A 20,361-nucleotide genomic window follows, 5' to 3' on the forward strand; every position below is an offset into this window, starting at 1 on the left:
TTTAAACTAGACATAAACACCCAGAAAACAAACTACCTCTAAATAGCAATAATTTACCCTTCACAACTAAACTCACAACCAAACACCACATCAGAATCAAACATCAGAATCTTTCACAACAAACAAACGAGCATCAGACTGTGATAGAGAACGAATCGAACCTCACTTGAACACGAGTTTGCTCCGTTCTTTGTACAATTTACGATGAGTTGCTACTATCACTATTCAAACATTGCAAGGTAGAAGCTGAGTCTTGCCACGGATAGTGCCAGGATTGAGGGACGTGAAGACGTGGTGCAATGGCCAAACTCCTGGCCCTTTTGCTGGTCCTGCAGATTCTTACAGTAAGTAAACATCCTGAACATATTTCTTATTTAGCCGTAAGAAACATTGACGATTGTACCTGTTCTTCGGAGTATGTTGAGAAAAAGTTTGGCAATGTTGGTATGAAAAAAAATAATTAATTTTTGTAGGTTTGTTAACAAAAGAAGGTTTAAACGTTTCAATCTTGTGTAAATGTTATTTTCAGTGTAAATGTAGTGTAGGGTATGTAATTTTGAAGGTTAGTAAGATTTCCATATGGATAACAAATATTTGCACACTACGTAAACGATGCGATATTATGTAATCGAACTCTTTCAATTTCAGGGGAAATATTACTTTTTTATCACTTGCATAGTGGTAGATCGTCCATGACCTGTTTAAGAAAGTCAACACTGTATGATATCGAGAGTTTATTGAGTCTTTCAAAGATGGTTCTTTGTAAATATGGGTATTTTTATTTCAATATTAGCTTTAGAAGTATCATCATGGCTATGTTTTGGAGTAAAAAAATATCTTCTATTTATTGTGTTAAGCCATAAAGATGTATTGAAATATTGAAAATTTCAACCCCAAATTTTGTATGTTTTCCAAATAGTAGGTCTAGTTATGATGGGTTTTTGACATTTTGATCTATTCCAAAGTTAAAGTAAAAGTATACCACTTTTGGCTTATCTTAAACTTATTTTGAGTATGTGTAATACTTTATGTATCATCAAAACAAGTAATTAGGAACTACAAGTCAATTAATATGTTGGATATTGTTATTTTGTACACATAAGCCATTCTCAATTGTTTTGACAATAGCAAGGGTATGTAATTATATTATATTAATAAGATGTGACTTAGGAGCCAAAATAAAATAATATTGTTGTAAAATTTAAAGTGAATTTGTTAAAATAAAAACTTTTTAGAGAGGCATTCAGAATTTGTAAACACGTGATGATTCAGAAAAAAATATTTTTGTAAATGCATAACACCGATGAACATAAATTATGATGAGCTTCAATTTGAAGTTAAAATAGATTAAAATAAGGTTTCCATAATTACATCTCAATCTTAATTATATTTTTTTACAACTAAAATTTATTCCTCAGAACAAAGAACTTGTCTAAACTATTTATGAAATCTATTATTGTACTTTGAAGTTAAATATTAACTTTAGTTTAACAATAAAGAATGTTTTGTATGTGATGTAAGAAAAGTATTTTCGTTGAACCCTGTAACCCTGTACCATCGTCTAAAACTTAACAGAACTTAAATAGTTTTCAGACTTGGCATGAACTTAACAACTTAGTCATCAAAAAATGTATAGGTACAATATTTTTAAGCTGCTAATTTTGACGGATAGGCTACATCTAAATTGCAAGAGATACTTTTAATAGTTAAGGGTGTAAACTACCATCTTACAATACATTTTATAACTACATACAATTTCCTGGATTGAGCTTAATCTAAAAGTATAATTAATATTACAGCATTCCAATGTCATTTAGGGTAAAATAATTTTACCTCACTCACCTAATTATCAAGATTAATATTATGTTTTCTCAACTTAATTTACTTTCCTCTCATATCAAGGTTGTGATTTTCCTCATGATAATTATATTTCATTTATCCTGGTACATCTAATATCTTCAAACAGTAAGATGTTTGTACATGTCTTAGCTTTTCTCGACTTTTAGGAAGTACTTTGAACCTAGGGTTCAGGGGTTTCATATTTATGTATAAGCAAGCTTGCTTGGTTGGATTACATATCTCAGATTTTAGTTTTTTTTATTTATTTTTTTTGTCCTAGGACGCTAGGCACGAGCCTGGGATTGTTAGATTTTAGGTTTGAACTACACTTACACAAAACGAGGTTGAACGACAAACTTTCGGGGCTATTCTTCATTATTCAAACTTGGGATTGAGCTAAAATTCCAACATTTCTAAGCAAACTATGTATTTTCCCTTGATTTAGAACCACAAATTTTACATGTAAACTAACCCTTCCCAAATTATTGAATTTCCTTACCATATGTATTACGCACGTGCGAAAGGTGTGGCCAATATTGTTGGGATACTTCTTTTTTGTTTGTAATGGCTCTCAATTTTTGCACTGGGCTCCGCACCACCCAAGGCCAGCTCTGTTTTGAGTTTAAACTTGATTTCAAACTTGAAAAGTGCAACTATTTCTGAAATTTACTGGATCAAACTAACTCGTCCAAATTGTTCAGGTTGAATAACTTAATTAAAAATTTAAGACTTGAAACTGACCTGTTTTATACTTATCTTCTACTTCCAACATGCTTTGATAGTTAAATATTATAAAATTCCACTTAGATGGGACTCAAAAGTGACTTTACTTAGTTCAGACAAAGATTTCATTGAGCGGTCTAAGTATAATGTCTGTTTTTCTGTATTTTCACTCCGAGCATATCCAGATGGTGATTTAGTATTGAAAGTGGTACATTGATAGGAGTATGTAAGGAATGTTGGTGGCACTATTTAAAAGAATCTCATGTCAAATTTCTTCTTTATGATGCAGTGGTCAAGACAGATGGTCTATGAGTAAGAAACTTTAACAAATGTGTTCCACCATTTGGATGTTACTGGTCTGGTAGTTAGAGTGCAGGACTTCTGCCCTCAGGGCTTGGATTTGAATCCCGCTAATTACTAACGGATGTGTGACAATTCTGTGACCATCCACCCATCTTGGGAGTGAGCTGATTTGATTTGAACTGGTGTAGTAGAGCGTAGGACTTTGGTCCCTGAGGTATCGGGTTCAAATCTCGCCAATCACCAATGGATTTTATGTGATATGCTGCAATTCTAGGTCCAGCCTGAAGCAATGCGAACACAATTCCAGGTCTAGACCCGGCTTTTAATGTAGGCTCTAAAGCCTAGCGTCTTAGGATGTAAAAAGTCCCTTCTAGAAAGTCAGGTCTTTCAGGCAACAAGAATTGTATTCATGTCATATAAAATTTGTAAAACGCATATCAATGACGCTTGCCGTTACAATAACTTTTCATTTATAATTGGTTAACTAGTTGGATACTCATTGACTTGTTATGTCTCCAAACAAAATAAAAGAAGTGGTATTCACCTATGCAGATATTTTAAAATTGTCAGGTTAAGATAAAGAAGAGTATTAGGATTAATGGTTTTTTGGGGTTCCAGCTTTAACACAAATCTAACAGCACATATACACTGATTTTTTGTAGCCATATCACGCAGGATTCCAGATTTTAAATTACTCAACATACTGTCACAAACACCTTATTGACAAAAAAAGAGTAAATAAATCATTCTTGTTTCACAGAGCTTTATGTGTTGTCTTTATTGAAGACCACCAAATTTTACATTGATTTGTTCTTCGACACTGGCCAACACTCTTAAAAAACCATTAGTCATTAATTAGATTAGAATGATAAAAAAAACATAGGTAAAAATTTTGAGGCAAATATATTTAATGAATGGTGAATAAATTATATGATAGCTTCGTTATTTACTATTTATCAGCTGAATGGTTCCGAACCACAAAAGACAACTGAGTTTTCTCATGTTCAAACCGACAACCTTCTTACTAACTTCTTACGGGGGAGCAAGCTGGTGGTTATAGTACGGGTGGTGGAGTGGTTTAGAGCGCTGGACTTCGGTCCCTGAGGTCCCGGGTTCAAATCCCGCCAAATCACCAATGGATTTTATCTAATTGATAATGCTGCAACCCTTAGATCTATCCTGAAGTATTATGAAATAACAATCCCGGGCTTGTGCCTAATACATTTATGTATATGAGAAACATAATGTACTTGTTTGTGTTTTGTGTTTCTGTAAACTGACTCTACTCATGCATGTATGTAGCCTACTATTTGAATAAACATGATATGATTTTAAAAATGATACTGCCATGAGAAAGTTTCCATAAGAACATTTTTTCCATGGTGTAAAAAAATATAACTTTTTAAAACTGCTGGAATATGTTAAGTTCGGGAAATTATGAGACACAGCAGGAAAACATCAGTTTGAGGGTCCAAACATTTTTAAAAAGTGGGACCAAAGATACCTGAATGAGGTGTAGGCTTTTGATAGTGAAGAACGTTTTGTCATTTGCAGCCATGTATTGTTCAATTACAAAAGTTTCTAGAACAGGAACGGTAAACCAAAATTAGGCTAAATCTTGAACAGTGAGTGGAAGGTTTAGAATTTTTGATCAGCTTTCCATAGTTCTACTCCTTTCTCAGTTCTCATAAAAAATCATACATAAAAATTAGAACAAATCCTAATTTAACATAATGAGATACAATATTCTGAGACCATAATTCATTGAAACTTCCTAAAGTTAAATTTCAAAACAAAAGCCAAGCTGATAGCTGATCACTTTCAAACCATTCTCTCTTAATTAAAATTGAAATTTTAAAAGTTACTGAAACAAAATAAAATGTTTAACTTCAATATTTTGAGGTATTATGAAGAAAATATCATAAATGCTTCTGGCCGAGCATACAGAAGACACCACTCGTTTATTCTTCTTGCTCGAAACAACTGCATTTATGACTTTCAAAGTGTATTATTTATTTATGATTATTTAACAATCCAATTAAGTAACAATCTTGTAAATTTACACTATTCATCTTTACCTAGAAATAAAACATTGAAACTATTGAAATTATTGAAAAACATTTATTTACCTTGCATTAGATGAGATTCATTTCTTTCTTTTCATGCTGTAAATGTTTTTATTTTAGTTGTAAAAATTTAAAATCAATGAAAAATCTTAATTTGTTTCTGGTTTTCATAATTTCTTTCCAAAAATTAATAAATTTACCCCTACCAGCACAGAAAACATACTACTATAACCCAGAATGCAAACCGCATGGTAAAAAGCATTAAGTGTTTTGAGAGAGCTTTGCCTGTCAATTGGTAGGCAGCGCCACCAGCGTTGTACTACCGAACCCCCCAGACACCCTGGTTTGCCCCACCCTTGTGACGGTTCTAGATCCGCCACTGTCGCTGCTCTCATGGATGGTCAGGAGCCAAGAGCGAATAACAGCACAGCTCCGACGTAAACAGTCCCATTAGAAAGCATGTCTGTAATATCTACGCGTTGTATCTACGACATAAACACACTCCAACTCAGCCACACTCACACGTACACTCTCATACACACACTGTTTAATGTATCTTTTGATTTAGCATGGAGATGTTGTATATATTATTTTTTTGTAAGATTTAACATTCATGGCGACTTTATTATACAATTTTTGTGTTGTAAGTTTCAATCTGCTATTAACTAGTAAAAAACTTTCAATATTTAATTTTACGACCTCGTATACAGTACAAATAAATGGGTGAACAACAAATAGTCCAGGGGATGAATTTTTATTCCTAGGAACCGGGATAGTTTTTTACGTTACCGGCACTTCAGGCTAGACCTAGGGGTTACAGCATTAATACTTTTGAAAAAATCCATTGGTAATCTGGTGAGATTTGAACCCGGGACTTCACGGACCGAAAACCTGCGCTTTACCGCAAATTCCTTCACGGACCGAAGGATGACATGTTTTGTGTTCTTTTATTGTATATCTATTAGCCCCTGGACTCTAATTTTCTCAAGTAAGTTAGCTGAACTCTATTCCTTTTCAAATAACTACTTAGTAGCCAATTGAAGCCTTTGAATCCTTTGATATCAAATAGAACCAAAATTAATGGAATTGCTGAGCACAAAATATTTCTCCATTGTTTTATCCAAGACTGAAGATATCTGTTGGAATAGTGAGGCTGGTTTAGTGGAAGGATTTCAAATAAGTTAGTGGCCTAGGTTCAAATCCTAACAAACGCCGAATACCGAGACTGGGGGTCAACATAAACTGTATGTCCAGTTCAGTTATTGAGAAACAAAAGGAAAAGTATTCAGAATCTTAGGTTATTTAAATTAGGAGAACTTACCATATTCTAAAAAAAATCCCTCCAAAACTAAAAGAAATTATAAAAGGTCACTCATTTAAAAGGGTTGGTTCAATTAATATTGTCACACCAAACCAGCAGCTTCAGAAATTTCCCAATATATGCTCAGTAAAAAAAACAATATACAAAGGGAGATATGAAATTTTTATTTTATTTCTTCTCCAACATGTAATTAAAACTTCCTTAAAATGAGTAACTGTAAGTTAATTGAAAAATATATCTTTAGTAAGGCATTATTAGAATAAAAATGCCAGGAAAACTTATTTTGTTCTTTGAAAACAAAAACATTGTTTTGTTGAGAGGTTGTTTATTCATTGCCAACTGTATATAGGGCATAAAGAATCAGAATTGGATCAGTTCTTCTTACCTTTTGAAAAGTAGTTAGTGGTAAATACCTTGGTATTTTATTTTCCAACTTCATATATCAATGGTATTTGTAAAATTTCCAGTACAAATTTCCCAATTTTTTAGGTTCCTTATGTTCTCAGTTAAACAGACAAATCTGATTTCTATAGTTTTATCATTATATCTCTTTAGTTAATATTTCAAGCTCAATTAGTTTTCACTACAATAATTTAAAATTTTTAGATTTTCAATCAATAAAAAAAAAATACTTTTTGCTACAAGTGATTTTGCAGAATACAAGTGATTTTGCAGAATAAAATCAAATTGAATGCATATTAGTAAAAGCGGTCCTTCAGCAACAAGTAGGAACATCCAGATAGCACTGAGTAAACAAAAAACTGATAAAGATTCATTTTATGGCTATTATCAAACTGGCATACAGCACTTTCATTGCCGGCGTTTGTGGTGAACGTGGAAATGTGTTCTTCGAGGGAAGTGATTTTTGTGATCGTCAAAGTTCAAAGTTTCCGTAGGAATTCCGCCAAATGGTTCGGTAGAATGGTCAGAACAGTGTTTTGTCTTAGACTCAGACAGGGTGCCATTTTGTACAGTGGGGGACAGGATTGTAGTGTGTGAACTGTGACAGTGAGGAAGTTTTGAGTGCCAAGGTCAAATGTAGAGTGTCGAGGTTGAATATCCAGTGTCATGAGACAGGATCCTACAGAAATGGAAGTGGAATCGACTAAGGATATAGGCACTTAAGCTGACAAACATTATGTACCTCTTGCATTTATGTTACTTTTTGAATGTGTTCTATGATAATATTAACTCACTCTTACTTACTACCTTAGCCACACATACCTAAGAAGATATCGGCCGCACCTCCATCCCTCTATCTTCCGTATCTTACTCTGATGCTCCTAACCGCTCTATATCTCCCTTCACTTGTTTCACAATTTTTGTCATGGTCTTCCTTTTAGTCTTCTTCCTTCAGGGTTCCTCATTACTACTTGTTTTAAATCTCCTCCTCTTATCAAAACGTGCCCAGACCATCTGATCCTTTAAGTTTAAGTGAAGTGAAACTATTAAACTATTAGATATTTATGGTATTAAAATATCTGTTGAATACAGTTGTTGTATGGATGAAGAAAACATCTGTTTAAACTATCTAACTATAAAACCAAAGACAACTTCATTTTGTAATTGCTATGTAAACAAATGTTCAGAAAATTAAAATCATGTCTGCATTGCAAAATTAGTTTGTAATATACAAGAACAGAATGCTCTGGAAATAAAGTTCAGAGCAAAGGTCTTACGGTGGAAACAATATTTGAAAATTGTCTATTGCCCTTATCAAAGTTCTAGTTTAAGGTTAAGTTTGTATTTGTGTTTAAAACTATTAATTACAAATTGAGCTGATATTGTAAATATTTAAGTATAAAAAACTAAAATTTCTGAAAGATGTTTTGTGTTTTAATGATTCAATCCTGTAAAGGTATCACTACTAAACAATAGGCCTACTTCATTTTTTAGATGTTTAAGTGTAGATATCCTAACTCCTATGATATGTTAAGATTAACTGATAACATACTAATGTTGGTAAATTATCTTATACCATTGACCTAGCAAGAAATGCATGAGCACCATAGGTTTCTAAGCAACACAGAAATGTTTTAGCAGATTTCTAGTGTAGGGAATGCTATTACCAAAGGCGCAGATCACAACAGATGTTAAGTAAATATTAATATTTAGGTATTGCGTCTTAAAACGCCATCAAGTTACCATTTAAAGCAATAAATTTCAGGTCACTTACTATTTTGTTCAAGCTCAAGGGGAATTCCTTGTAATACACATATTTTCCAGGTAATATTAAAGGAGTAACTTTTGGTCCTACAAATGATCCTTTTAAGTGTCAGTTTAAAACATTTAGGTTCAATTATAATTGTTATATATTTTAATGCTGAGGGTCTTATCTTATCTTATCTAACAGGGGCAGGTCGAGACCTTAAAGCACTTCATCCGAAATCGAATTATTGCGCACCCCAGACAATTGCTTTCTTGTTGACCTACAAGTTAAGGCGCCCAATGAATGCCTGTAGCTTCCCAATTAGTTCATCCTCAGGAAGGTATCTACCTCTAGCCATATTACCAAGAGTTATCAGTCTAGCGTCAGAGAGCTCGTTACAATCAAAGAGTAAGTGATCAGCTGTCTCTTCTGACCTATCACAGTACCTACAGATCGGTTCACCATCATACAGGGTGAATAAAAAGTCAAGACCCACCCATCTAATTTTTTCCCAAGTAAATATACAGAGATATCCTTTTGGTGGTCGAGCAATCTTAGCAGGAAGTTTCATTTTATCCCAAAAGGGGGGATTTGGGGGGCAACTCAAATATTTTAAATGTAAACCCCCTTCAAGAGACACCTCATTTTGAAGTGTTTACAAAAACTTAAAGAATAGTGAAAACCAGAGCTCGCTATCTCTTCTCTATCCAAAATGGCAGCCAATATTAACAATTTTACCGTTGATTTTCCACAACATTTGACGGGCTACCATTTTGGATAGAGAAGAGATAGCGACCTCTAGTTTTCACCATCATTTAAGTTTTTGTAAGCACTACAAAATGAGGTGTCACTTGAAGGGGGTTTACATTTAAAATATTTGAGTTGCCCCTCGAATCCCCCCTTTTGGGGGGACACTCAAAAATTTCAAAATGATAAAATGAAACTTCCTGCTAAGATTGCTCGACCACCAAAAGGATATCTCTGTATATTTACTTGGGAAAATATTAGATGGGGGGGGGGTCTTGACTTTTTATTCACCCTGTATATGCCCATCCGTTGTAAATGTTTCCTGAATCTTCCATGACCAGTTATCAGTTCAACAGTTAATTTAATTCTTCGTCTGTCTAGTCTCAAGAGGTCAGAGGCGACCTTTTAGGGTTTGAGCAGATCAAAATGTGAGTGACTTATTAAAATTTTGAATTTGAATAAATTATGAACTCCACGAAACTCAAAGTAAATACTTGAGGGCAAAGTTGATGTAAATAAACTTAGATGGCTTAGCTAAGTTTACATGGTGTATAACGTACATATGTTAGACATGATTTCAACAAAGATCGAGATTCTTGTGAGAGCAGGCCGGGGGTTTGCATTTGATGGACCTATGGACCCGAAAGATAATTTTGCCCCTCTCCACCTATCTTGTGGCGGGATTTTTGTGTTCCTTGCGCCCCCAAAAAACCTTAACCTCTTGCGCTCCTGAAAATTACCTAATTAAAGCAGACCTGTATGAGAGTTGTGATAGTGATATATTTACTGTAGCTAATGTATACAAAATCTATGTTCCAAATCTCCAAATCTAATGTTTATGTTGACCAAATCTAACTATAGACCACCAAACATCCAGTGGAGAGATAATTTTCCTACAATTTGAACTTTGTGCTGTTTATTGATGGCAACTTTAACACCTTGACTGCTGAAAACCTTTACACAGGCGCTCCTAAACTGCGGCGAGGCCCGGGCGTGCTACTGAATCGGCGGTTGCTATTGGCACAGAAATATCCCAATAAGACGAATCACAAAAGAGCATTGGTGATTGTTCTGCGTTGCCCCAAAAGTAGACATATTTCACTGAAACACCCAAAGGTAGCAGCACTGCCTGGATCAATAACCAGAGTCTTTGTAATATGGCTCAAATAGAGAAAATCCCCGAAAAGAGGACAAAAGCAATGCCAGACGGGATTTTACGGGAATGTTTAGTATACCCAAACCCAGGGCCTCTTTAGTAAATTGTCTCATTGGGCCTGAGCCCAGGGACGCAAGAGGGCGCAAGGGAAGGGGCGTAGGGAGGGGGGGGGGAGATATCACTCGAGCCCATGGCTTGTCACATTCTAACCACAGGCCCTCCAAAACCCATCTTCAATGAAAGAAAAAAAGGAGAACTTACAATAATTACCACCAGGATTAAAATTACTAGTATAAATCGTCTCAATTAGGATATTGAGTAGGGAGAGTAGTGCGAGAGACAGAACTTTTACCCAAAACTCTTCTTATTCTCTGAATATGAATTATAACTGACATACTGGTCATTTCTTAGATGGCTGAACAAAAACAATGGTTGTGGGGGAAGAGTTCTAATGTGCATGCGCATCCTACTCGCCAATCAAAATGATTCGATCTATTTGACACATCCAACACATTAGCTGGCATTAAGAACAGTAAGGATTCTATTGTATATTAACCTCTCCAACATAGTAAAACAAACACTTAGAAGGGCAAAATGGCAGTAGCTTTCAAGCGGACTTTTCCTTTTCGAAGAGCAATACAGTTTTTGCAACAGAATTTTCATTCCCTTAATAAATATACTAATAGATTCATTACATCAAATCACTAGATAGGTAACCACACTGAATGTCCTGGCTGTTAACACATTGACTGCGGCCTACTGCCTACTGCTACAGCAGTAGCGCGGCACTAGCACTGCTCGCAGCCTACTGCTGTATCAGTAGTGTGCTCGCCTGCCAAATATTGTGTCTGTCTGAGCCCAGCTCTCGACCGGCGACAATGTGATTGTTGCCAGGCTGTAGCTTAGAATACGAGCTTTATTTTGGAGTAGGTTGGTAGATGGTAACCTCTGTTGCTTTTATTGATCTAGATATTGTCTGGGATTGCCTGGGGCGCAAGGAGGAAAGAAATCTATTTTATGTAAGGTAGGATGAGAGGGGCACAATCATCTCTTGGGCCCACATCACATGCAAACCGCGTGCCTGAGCTGACTTTTCCCACAGAAATAGTTAGATTTCATCGAGGGATTCTTTTCAAGGTGGGAATAGCTTCTTAAAATACGACCCAACTGCAAATGAAGGTGAAAACAACAACCTCAGAAGAAATAGGTTTACAAACTAGGGTAGGTAATTTCAACCGTTGGAAGTTTAAATGAAGACAGACATCTGATTGAGTGATACGTCCTGCTTTCTAATGGTTTCCCAAAAAAATGTTTTTTTCTACATAACACAAACTATGCGGGGGTTCAATGGTCTATCAATTTTAATTTAGCTCTGTGCTGGGGGATTTTGTTCACATGTACAGTATAGGCTACATTTACTTGTATTGTATTTCATAAGACTTTGTAGTCTCTTTCTTTAGACTAGTAGGCTGCAATTAGTATTCATTTTGTTACTCTGCAAGTTGACAATCAAAGCCATACAATTTAAAGTAATTTACTCCAGATCATTACCAAAAGGCCCTGGTTGACTTCCAATCAAAAAAAATATTTAGTAAGTTACTTATCATAAATTTAATAAAGTACTTCAGTGATTTTCCAAAATACTATACTCCCTTTTATGATCAGCAGAGGCAGTTGTTCATCAAGTATTTGAGATAAAAACAAAGTAGTATACATTTTCACCAAATTGGAAAGGTTCTGTTTTTTATCCATTCTAATAAAACTAAAATTGCAAAACTATAAGGATTACCGTATGATATTTATTAATATATGTTATAAGTTAAGTCAAAAGATGATAAATGTATTATCTGAGATAAAGTAACCAATATATACATATACTGTGCAATATAATAACATTGAATTATACTTGGAAACAACTAGCTCAACACTGTACAAAATGACATTGTACAGGTACTGAAAGAAATCATGTTTGAATGGAACCCAAAATGAAGTGCGGTGGAGAGTTTGAACTTAAATTTACAGTGAGAAACCTTAAAGTGAGGAAGATGCCCAAAGGAAATACAGAAGATTCACTATGACTCGGGGACAATGTAAGAATTTGTAAATGAATTACCAACTAAAATGGATGTTTATGTAAAAAAATAATTTACCGTGAGTTTTACAAGACACTATGAGATAGTAAGAGGCTGATTGGTTTTGCAGGTGCCAGGGCATTCTCGACCCATTTCACTAAGTGAACTCCTTTTTGGCTCAGAACCGACAAAAGCTCCAGAGAAAACTACCAAGGCTCCAACTAAAACTACTGTAAAACCTTCAACAACACAAGCTACTTCTCCACCTAGTACAAATCCCACAACAACAACAACAACTCCAGCTCCTCAGACAACAGTTCCAACAACTGCACCTCCGATAAGTCCACCGACTCAAAAATCAGACGATGTGGATGAGAATGATTCAGAAGAGGATGACTCCAGTTCAGAAGAAGATTCAAGTGAAGAGGATGATAGTAATGAAAAAGAAGATTCCACAACCGAAGCCCCAACTACTACCACTACCGAAGAACCAACAACAACGACAACAGAAGAACCTACAACAACAACAGAAGAACCAACAACAACAGAAGAACCAACAACAACAGAAGAACCAACAACAACAGAAGAACCAATAACAACAACCGAGGAAGTCACAACAACTGAACTAAACCTTCCACCAGGAATGTGTTTATGTCCTTGTGCTACAACTCCTCCCCCAGAAACAACAGAATCTAATACATGTGCGCCATGTTCAGAAGAAACCACAACTCCTGAACCTATGGAACCCCCAACTACAACTCCTCCACCTGTTTTGACAACAACTCCACTTCCCGATACAACAGAGGAAACAACTGAACTAACAACAACAATAGAACCTCCACCAACATCTGAGCCGGAAACCACAACAGAAGAACCTACAACTACTCCTGAACCAACAACAACAACAGAAGAGCCTACAACTACTCCTGAACCAACAACAACAACAGAGGAGCCCACAACTACTCCTGAACCAACAACCACAGAAGAGCCAACAACAACCACGGAAGAACCTACAACAACCACGGAAGAACCTACAACAACCACAGAAGAACCTACAACAACCACGGACGAACCTACAACAACCACAGAAGAACCTACAACTACCGAAGAGGCTGAAGAACCTTCAACAACCACAGAGCGCTCTCAAACAGAAGAAAATACGACTACTGCACGCCCTACAACCACTAAAGCACCAACAACTAAAGCACCAACAACTAAAGCACCAACTACTAAAGCACCAACTACTAAACCTCCACCCACAACCACAAAGCCTACCGCTGCATCAAAATCTAGAACTACTTTATCAGCCGCTGAAAAATTTAAAGCCGGTCAGGTATCTGGAACTGGTGTTGGTAAATATGCTGAATAGTTGATTTCTTGTAAACAACCAGCTGACTCCATGCTAGCCTTTGCTCCAGCTCCCTTGCCTCTGGAGATAGATTATAAAACTTTGAATCTAAGATCTACAAGCGAAAACGAAGCCGAAACTTCAACCGACTTCCTTCTCACCGAATGGAAATTAGGTTAGTCTAAAGTATTGAACATTTTGTTTAAGTTATATTATAAAATTATGGTATTTCAGAGAGAATATAACTCACTGCATAGCAAGATTGCTTATGTTTCTGAAGCGTTATTAGCATTATATACCAATGCTAAAAATCTTCCTTTATGTTGCAGACTCAACAATTTTTAAGGACACTAATCACTATACCTATAAACAGTAATGCTTGTATTGCCTAGAAACTGAAGATAGTAAGAGGCTGGTTGATTTTTCAGGTGCCTGATCACAATACTTCTTACGATAACTGAGTCGATTTTTGGAAATGATCCTACCAAAACCAACGACTTCATCTCTAATTACTGTATTCTGGGAGATGACACAACTTCAAAAACTGTGACTCCATCCATAGAAAAGATCTGATTGATACTGAAGATTCACAACGAAGCAACTCATACACCAACTGATCCATTCCAGGAAGAATGATTGAACTTTTTCTGCGAATGCAATTGATTTTTCTTCGATGTCATATTCATCAGTGTCAAAATATCTTTTAATAGAATGGAATGAAAAGACTGATTATTTTATGTTTTGAAGTAAAAAATTATTATTATATTGCATCTGAGCTATGTAGTAAATTATTATCACTGTATAATTAATTAGTGTACCAAAATATTCAGATACAAAACCTTGTAAAATACTTTAGTCTCATTACTCCTAACACGCTGACTACTCTTGTCTTTAAGCTGCTGATGATTAATTTATCTTTTTATTTAAATTTTGAACACTTATAAAATTTTCCACCAAGATATACTCAAGGTGAGTTGGAATGAGTTCAATCTCCACTATTTTTTACATTTCATATTATATCAACCCCAAGCTCCCAATTACCATTGATTGATGACCGTTCGACGTAGTTCTCACTTTCAGCCCCCAGCTTGGGTTACTCCTTTTCTTATCAGAACAGGGTTACGACACATAATTTGTATGTAGAAATTTTAAAAATAAAGTGTAGTCAACAACTATGGTTGGTAGGCCTAGTTATCAAATCACCCTCTATTGCAAATATTGGTTGTGAATATTATAAGAGGTGATATTTTTACATAAAAAAAAAAAAAAACAGAAAGAACTTTCCGTAAATTACTTTTATTGACATTACCAAACACAATAGCTAGTGCTTGGGCTGAAATTGCAGACATTGCTGGTTCTACACTGGTTACCCGCTTTCTTATAACTGCCTTCACTTCTTGTTTGATCATGTGTCAAACCGTTCACTGCCTTTAGTTAACAGCACAGACTAGTTGCTCTTAAAAAAATAACAATAAAACACTACTTCTTGACCCTCCGCTGGAAAACTGTGCATCACGACTCCTTCTCAAAACTTGATACTTAATAGTTTATGTTTATGAGATGGATACACATAATTTGTCAATGGAATAGGGCAATTATTGACCAGTATCGTAAAAAGCAAATCAAAATTGTTAGTTTTCAGTATTTCTGACTTAACTACTTGATCAAACATTTTTGTTGCCTAAAATAGGTTAAATTACTCAACTGAAGATAAAGATTTCCCCCCTATATTTCCTTGCAGTAAAGCCATTGCAAGATCAACATCTGCCTGACCTATGGGAAGATGGGAGAAAAATCTGAAATATTTATTGTAACATAATATTTGAGTTATGTGGGTTGACAAAGTAATAAATAATCATACGTATACTCAAAATATGGTATACAGGGTTGCTGTGATTTTTGATCGAGACTTTGAATACAATTTTCACAGCATTGTCATAAAACGATTCAATGCTACATAAAAAAGTAATATTTATTGAGACAGATGAAAGATCCAGAAAATATATGATGGTTCAGGAAAACAACTAAACTTAATCAGCTAAAACTCTCATTATAATGTTAAGACAAAATTTTACAACTATCTTCTGTGGACTGTAGAGAATGAAGAAAACTCATGAAAATCAACTAATTTTTTGGCTATTTAGAAGATTATATCTAAAAGTCAAATTCCAACAAATAGATCCTCAGTTTTTCTTTTTAACTACATAACATTTGGTTTTTGCATTACTCTAAACAGAATAATAACCACACTTAAAAGGCATATTCAAAAGAAAGAACAAACATATTCTGTTTGTTGAACTATGGACTAACAGTGAACAAAATGACATAATTTACTAATTTATTTTGCTTAACTTGCATTAAAAGCACCATACAATTACAACACTTCACTGGTTAAGCACACACAGTAGGCCCTAATGATAAAGTAAATTTGCAGAACACCATAATAAAAAGTGTGCAATTCTCTCAGAATCAACATTTCCATCAACTTCCACACCTAAGCCTTCTTTATTTGTTGGATTTTACCTTCAGTGGAGTAGTGAGTTGGGGACGATTAGAAACAGTGTTACCACTCTGCTTTCCCCAAATATCCTATATAATGGGTGAGGCAGTGAGAGCACCCCGATTTTCTTTCATTGTCACATTATAAGTAAGCAACAATGAATAAACAGCTGTGCTTATAACATCAATTAAACCATGCCATTAAAAAAAAAAAAAAAAAAAAAAAAAAAAAATTGAGCCTGAGACGACACTGTAGCCTAAGCATTGTACACTGAGATTTTTATGTGCAAACCTATTTATAGAATTGTAATTCTTGTGCAAACACCCAGAGATTGTTTGGACCACATTCCATCCTTGGTCAACATGGCACTGTTCCAGATCGGAAAGCGATAGGGAACTGGGTAAAATTATTGATGATAACAGCTTAAACCATAAAAATTATCGGTGGGTGTTGCAAAAGTCTTTGTACACCAGCAAATGTCGAAAGAGTGTGATTCACAGTAACCCGAAGTCCAAAGAGGTTTGCCAGGAAGCTTTCGTTGTTGGAAGCTTTGGCTCTTTGCTTTCTTTGGGGGTTCTCCCTGTAAGCTACTTAAAGTTTAAGGGTTTTTAAAGTTGCTCTAGAGATTTGCTTGAACTGAAGCTAAGAATTGTCCAGGAAAAGAGATTCCTGAAGAAATGCTGGAACAAGTATTCAATGGAATTTTTCAAGTGACCAAAAAGGAATGTCAAGTAGGACAAGCACGTCACTTGAAGGATTTTGTTTTCAAGACTTTGTTAAGTTAAAATGGCAAGATAAGCTATGTTTTGATGTGCTATTTATATGTATAGGGTAAATAGTATTGAATTTATACTATTTATAAATTGGGGTGCTTTCATTGCCTCGCCCTGTATTGATAGGTAAACCCTGCTTTTTCTAAAAGAATGGCGAGCACAAAAACACTGGGAAATGTACGAGTACCACTGTTACACTTCAACTCTGCTGCTCATGAACTCCTTATGATGTAATCCTGAAGATTCATTGAGTGATGAGTCCTCTAGGGCTGTTTTAGAACTTGATTCCTTTCCTCTTCAACATTGGATTAATTACCTTATGGATTAATTTACCTTACCAAATGAGTCAGGTTTTAAATTCTTTATATGTGATGCTGAGGCTTTTGTAAGAGGATGTTTGTTAGCAAACATGCTTATCCAAAAGACTCAATGCTTTAACAATGCCAGTGAAAATCAAACTAAAATGTCCTAGTTCCAGCTTTCTTTTATGAGTTACAGCATTTTTCAGGACGGATTTCATCCGTTTTAATTCTGTTATGCTGGTGGATACTGTCGTTGGTTTTGGTGTTTTATGAGGCCAAAATACCTTAACAATAGGGTTAAAAGGTTTTGGGGCAAATGGCAAGCATATATTTAGTTTACATGTATTAGACATATTCTGATAACTGCTAGTAAAAGTATTTCATTCAAATCTGACAAGAGGCAAACTTGGATCAGTTGATCTGTTAAGATTTGGTTTATTTTTTGTTGTTATTGTGGTTTTATAAATAGATACTGATGTTAGCATTCATATTACAAATATAGCTGATTTAATTTATACATAAGATTTAGTGCATTGCCTCATTTTCTATTTTTTCCAAGAATATTTGCAAGTAGAATATTCTCAGTGAAACTAGGAAAAGAAATTATGATGTCTCTTTCAATTAATATTATTAATTTATTTAGTTAACTAAATCCATGGTAATCAAATATGAAGGGGATCAACATATTACAGACAGATTTATTTTTATAATATGAGGAGGAGAGAAATAGGGTGGCTGAGTTTATAAATAAGGGCAAATGGTCTTATAGCACGCTTGATTAAGTCTTTATAGTAGAAAACAAATTTGAAAATTGAAATATACAAAATAATACAGACGAGGCAATGTTGTAAAAAAATCACCAATTTTGATTTATGATAGATAATTTTTGCCTTATGAAATACATTATTGAATTAATTTTTAAAACCTATTTTTGGTTCATGTGTTTTATATAATTGGTAATTTAATACTTTTTGAATTAAGGTGGTAGCTTGAAACTTTCAAACAGGTAAAGTTGTTGTGTAGTAAATCATTTGAACAATTATGAATATCCAACGAATTCAGTTACACAAAACAAATCAATGTTCATGTTACCCAACAGTTTTCTGTAGTAATTCATAAACTACAAAATTGAAAATTGTGCATCCTTTAGAAAAAAAAATACATGAAATAATGCAGTAAAAAGTAAATTGATGATCATAAAAATAACAAAAGTCCTTGGTAAATGTATTAGAAAATAACCATACAACAAATATTAGGGGACTCAAAATATGTCAACAGCGGGAAAATTGAGTTTCTTTTTTTTCAGGCAACAACTTGTTTCCCTATACCCAACATTCTAGGAGACTTATTGTTTGGATCTGCGGATTCTTCTGACGAGTCACCCCCTCCTCCTACACCATCGCCAGCACCGAGAACAGCGAAGTCAGACCAAGGGCTCTTGGATGGGATAGGAGCAGCTTTAGGAACACTTTTGTTTGGGGCTCCATCTGAAGAAGAGGAAGGGCCAGTCACTGAACAGCCAACGGAAGCACCAACAACAACGGCAACAACAACAACTGAAGCTCCAACAACAACCACAACAACTACAGAACCTCCAACAACAACAACAACCACAACAACTACAGAGGCTCCAACAACCACAACAACTACAGAGGCTCCAACAACAACTACAACAACTACAGAACCTCCAACAACAACAACCACCAGCACAACAACAGAAGCTCCAACAACCACTACGACTGAAGTCCCAACGACAACTACAACGGAAGCTCCAACGACAACTACAACGACCAAAGCACCAACAACAAAAGCTCCAAAGCCTACTATTAAACCAACAACTAGCAAAACAACAAAAGCTCCAGTTCGTACCGGTTCAAAACAATCACAGAAAAACATTGGAACTCATAAAGGTAGCAAATATTCAGAGTGATAACATATACAATTTATAATTCAGGTTGTTTGTGTGAAAGATAAGTAGTAAAATTGGTACAGTACTAGCTAAGTGTATTTGTAAGATAATCATTGCAAAGTTCTTATCCCTGTACCGGTACCTTTATATATTACTCATGTTCATTTGAAGTCTAGCAACCAAGTGAAATGGATGATCAGTGGCTGATTTAAAAGACGGTTTTGACTTAGTTTAAAAATCACAGTTAAACTTAATATTTTTTAATCAGGGCTCATTTAAGATGACAATATACCATTATTAAATACAAATATTCCCTACGAGTTTCATTTAAATTAAATTCAAAATTGCATAGTATAAAATTGATAAAAATTTGAAAGATAAAATAGTGATAAAATAAAATGGATATAAAACTTGGTGAGTCTATGCAAAATGACTGGTTAAAATCCCACTTTAAATATATTTCATAATATGAGATGTAAACGCAAAGTTTTATTTGGTGTACTTTACAGTTTCAAAACTCAAAAGTTTACTCTTTTACTTGGTCAGTTTTTACTACTTTGGCAAAACAGATTATACTACTAGCATTGATTTAAGAGTTTCGACAACTTTAAGCTCTTTACAGTAGTTTTATTTTGCTAAACTTTAAAAATATACACATTAATTTTTCCTGTAAACAGATTATTTGAAACAAAGGACTTTGTGTTTGTATGATTGCTCAATGGATTGTTGTATTAAAATAGTATGTAGTAAACTAGTTTAAACACTTTTATCTATATCTTGCTACTCACAGAACAGTCTGATGATTTTATTTCTTTGGGTTTTTTGAAAACTAAAGTAACTTTAGAAAAAAAAAATTGTTCTTGATATAGAGAATTTTTTTATTAAAATGATATGATATTTCAAAATTGACTGAGGCTAAAAATCATGAGTAAATGTGATTACATGTGAAAAATCTTATTTTATGTTCTTTTATTGTTTAAACTGTTGTAAAATATTGTTTTAATGTTAACATTAGTGTTAAATGTTGTTTTACTGTTGAAATTGTTGTTAACATTCTGTTGTTAAACTCTTTGTTAAATGTTATTTTCCTGTTAAAATTGTTGATAGTTTTGTTTTTGTTAAAATATTTGTTAAATGTTGTTTTACTGTTGAA

At 34.5% G+C, this 20,361-nt stretch overlaps 1 protein-coding gene across 1 annotated transcript; it reads left to right on the forward strand.

The window, feature by feature from the left end:
• Nucleotides 1–152: 152 nt before the first annotated feature.
• Nucleotides 153–19,977, forward strand: LOC128998183 (mucin-5AC-like). The gene is made up of 3 exons (XM_054424198.1): nucleotides 153–344; nucleotides 12,507–13,744; nucleotides 18,578–19,977. The coding sequence occupies exons 1-3, from the start codon at nucleotides 300–302 to the stop codon at nucleotides 19,227–19,229; spliced, it is 1,935 nt and encodes a 644-aa protein (XP_054280173.1). The 5' UTR covers nucleotides 153–299; the 3' UTR covers nucleotides 19,230–19,977.
• Nucleotides 19,978–20,361: the final 384 nt, after the last annotated feature.

Source organism: Macrosteles quadrilineatus, unplaced genomic scaffold, assembly GCF_028750875.1.
Source record: "Macrosteles quadrilineatus isolate MER2022 unplaced genomic scaffold, UCM_ALF_1.0 Scaffold_7__1_contigs__length_78375512, whole genome shotgun sequence".
Classification (NCBI taxonomy): domain Eukaryota; kingdom Metazoa; phylum Arthropoda; class Insecta; order Hemiptera; family Cicadellidae; genus Macrosteles; species Macrosteles quadrilineatus.

Excerpts from the sequence above, each read along its gene's own strand:
- LOC128998183 (XM_054424198.1), top strand. The coding sequence starts at position 300 with ATGGCCAAACTCCTGGCCCTTTTGCTGGTCCTGCAGATTCTTACA. Across the intron at positions 345-12,506 it reads TGGTCCTGCAGATTCTTACA|GTGCCAGGGCATTCTCGACC; the intron begins GTAAGTAAACAT and ends TTGGTTTTGCAG. Across the intron at positions 13,745-18,577 it reads GTTGGTAAATATGCTGAATA|CGGGAAAATTGAGTTTCTTT; the intron begins GTTGATTTCTTG and ends ATATGTCAACAG.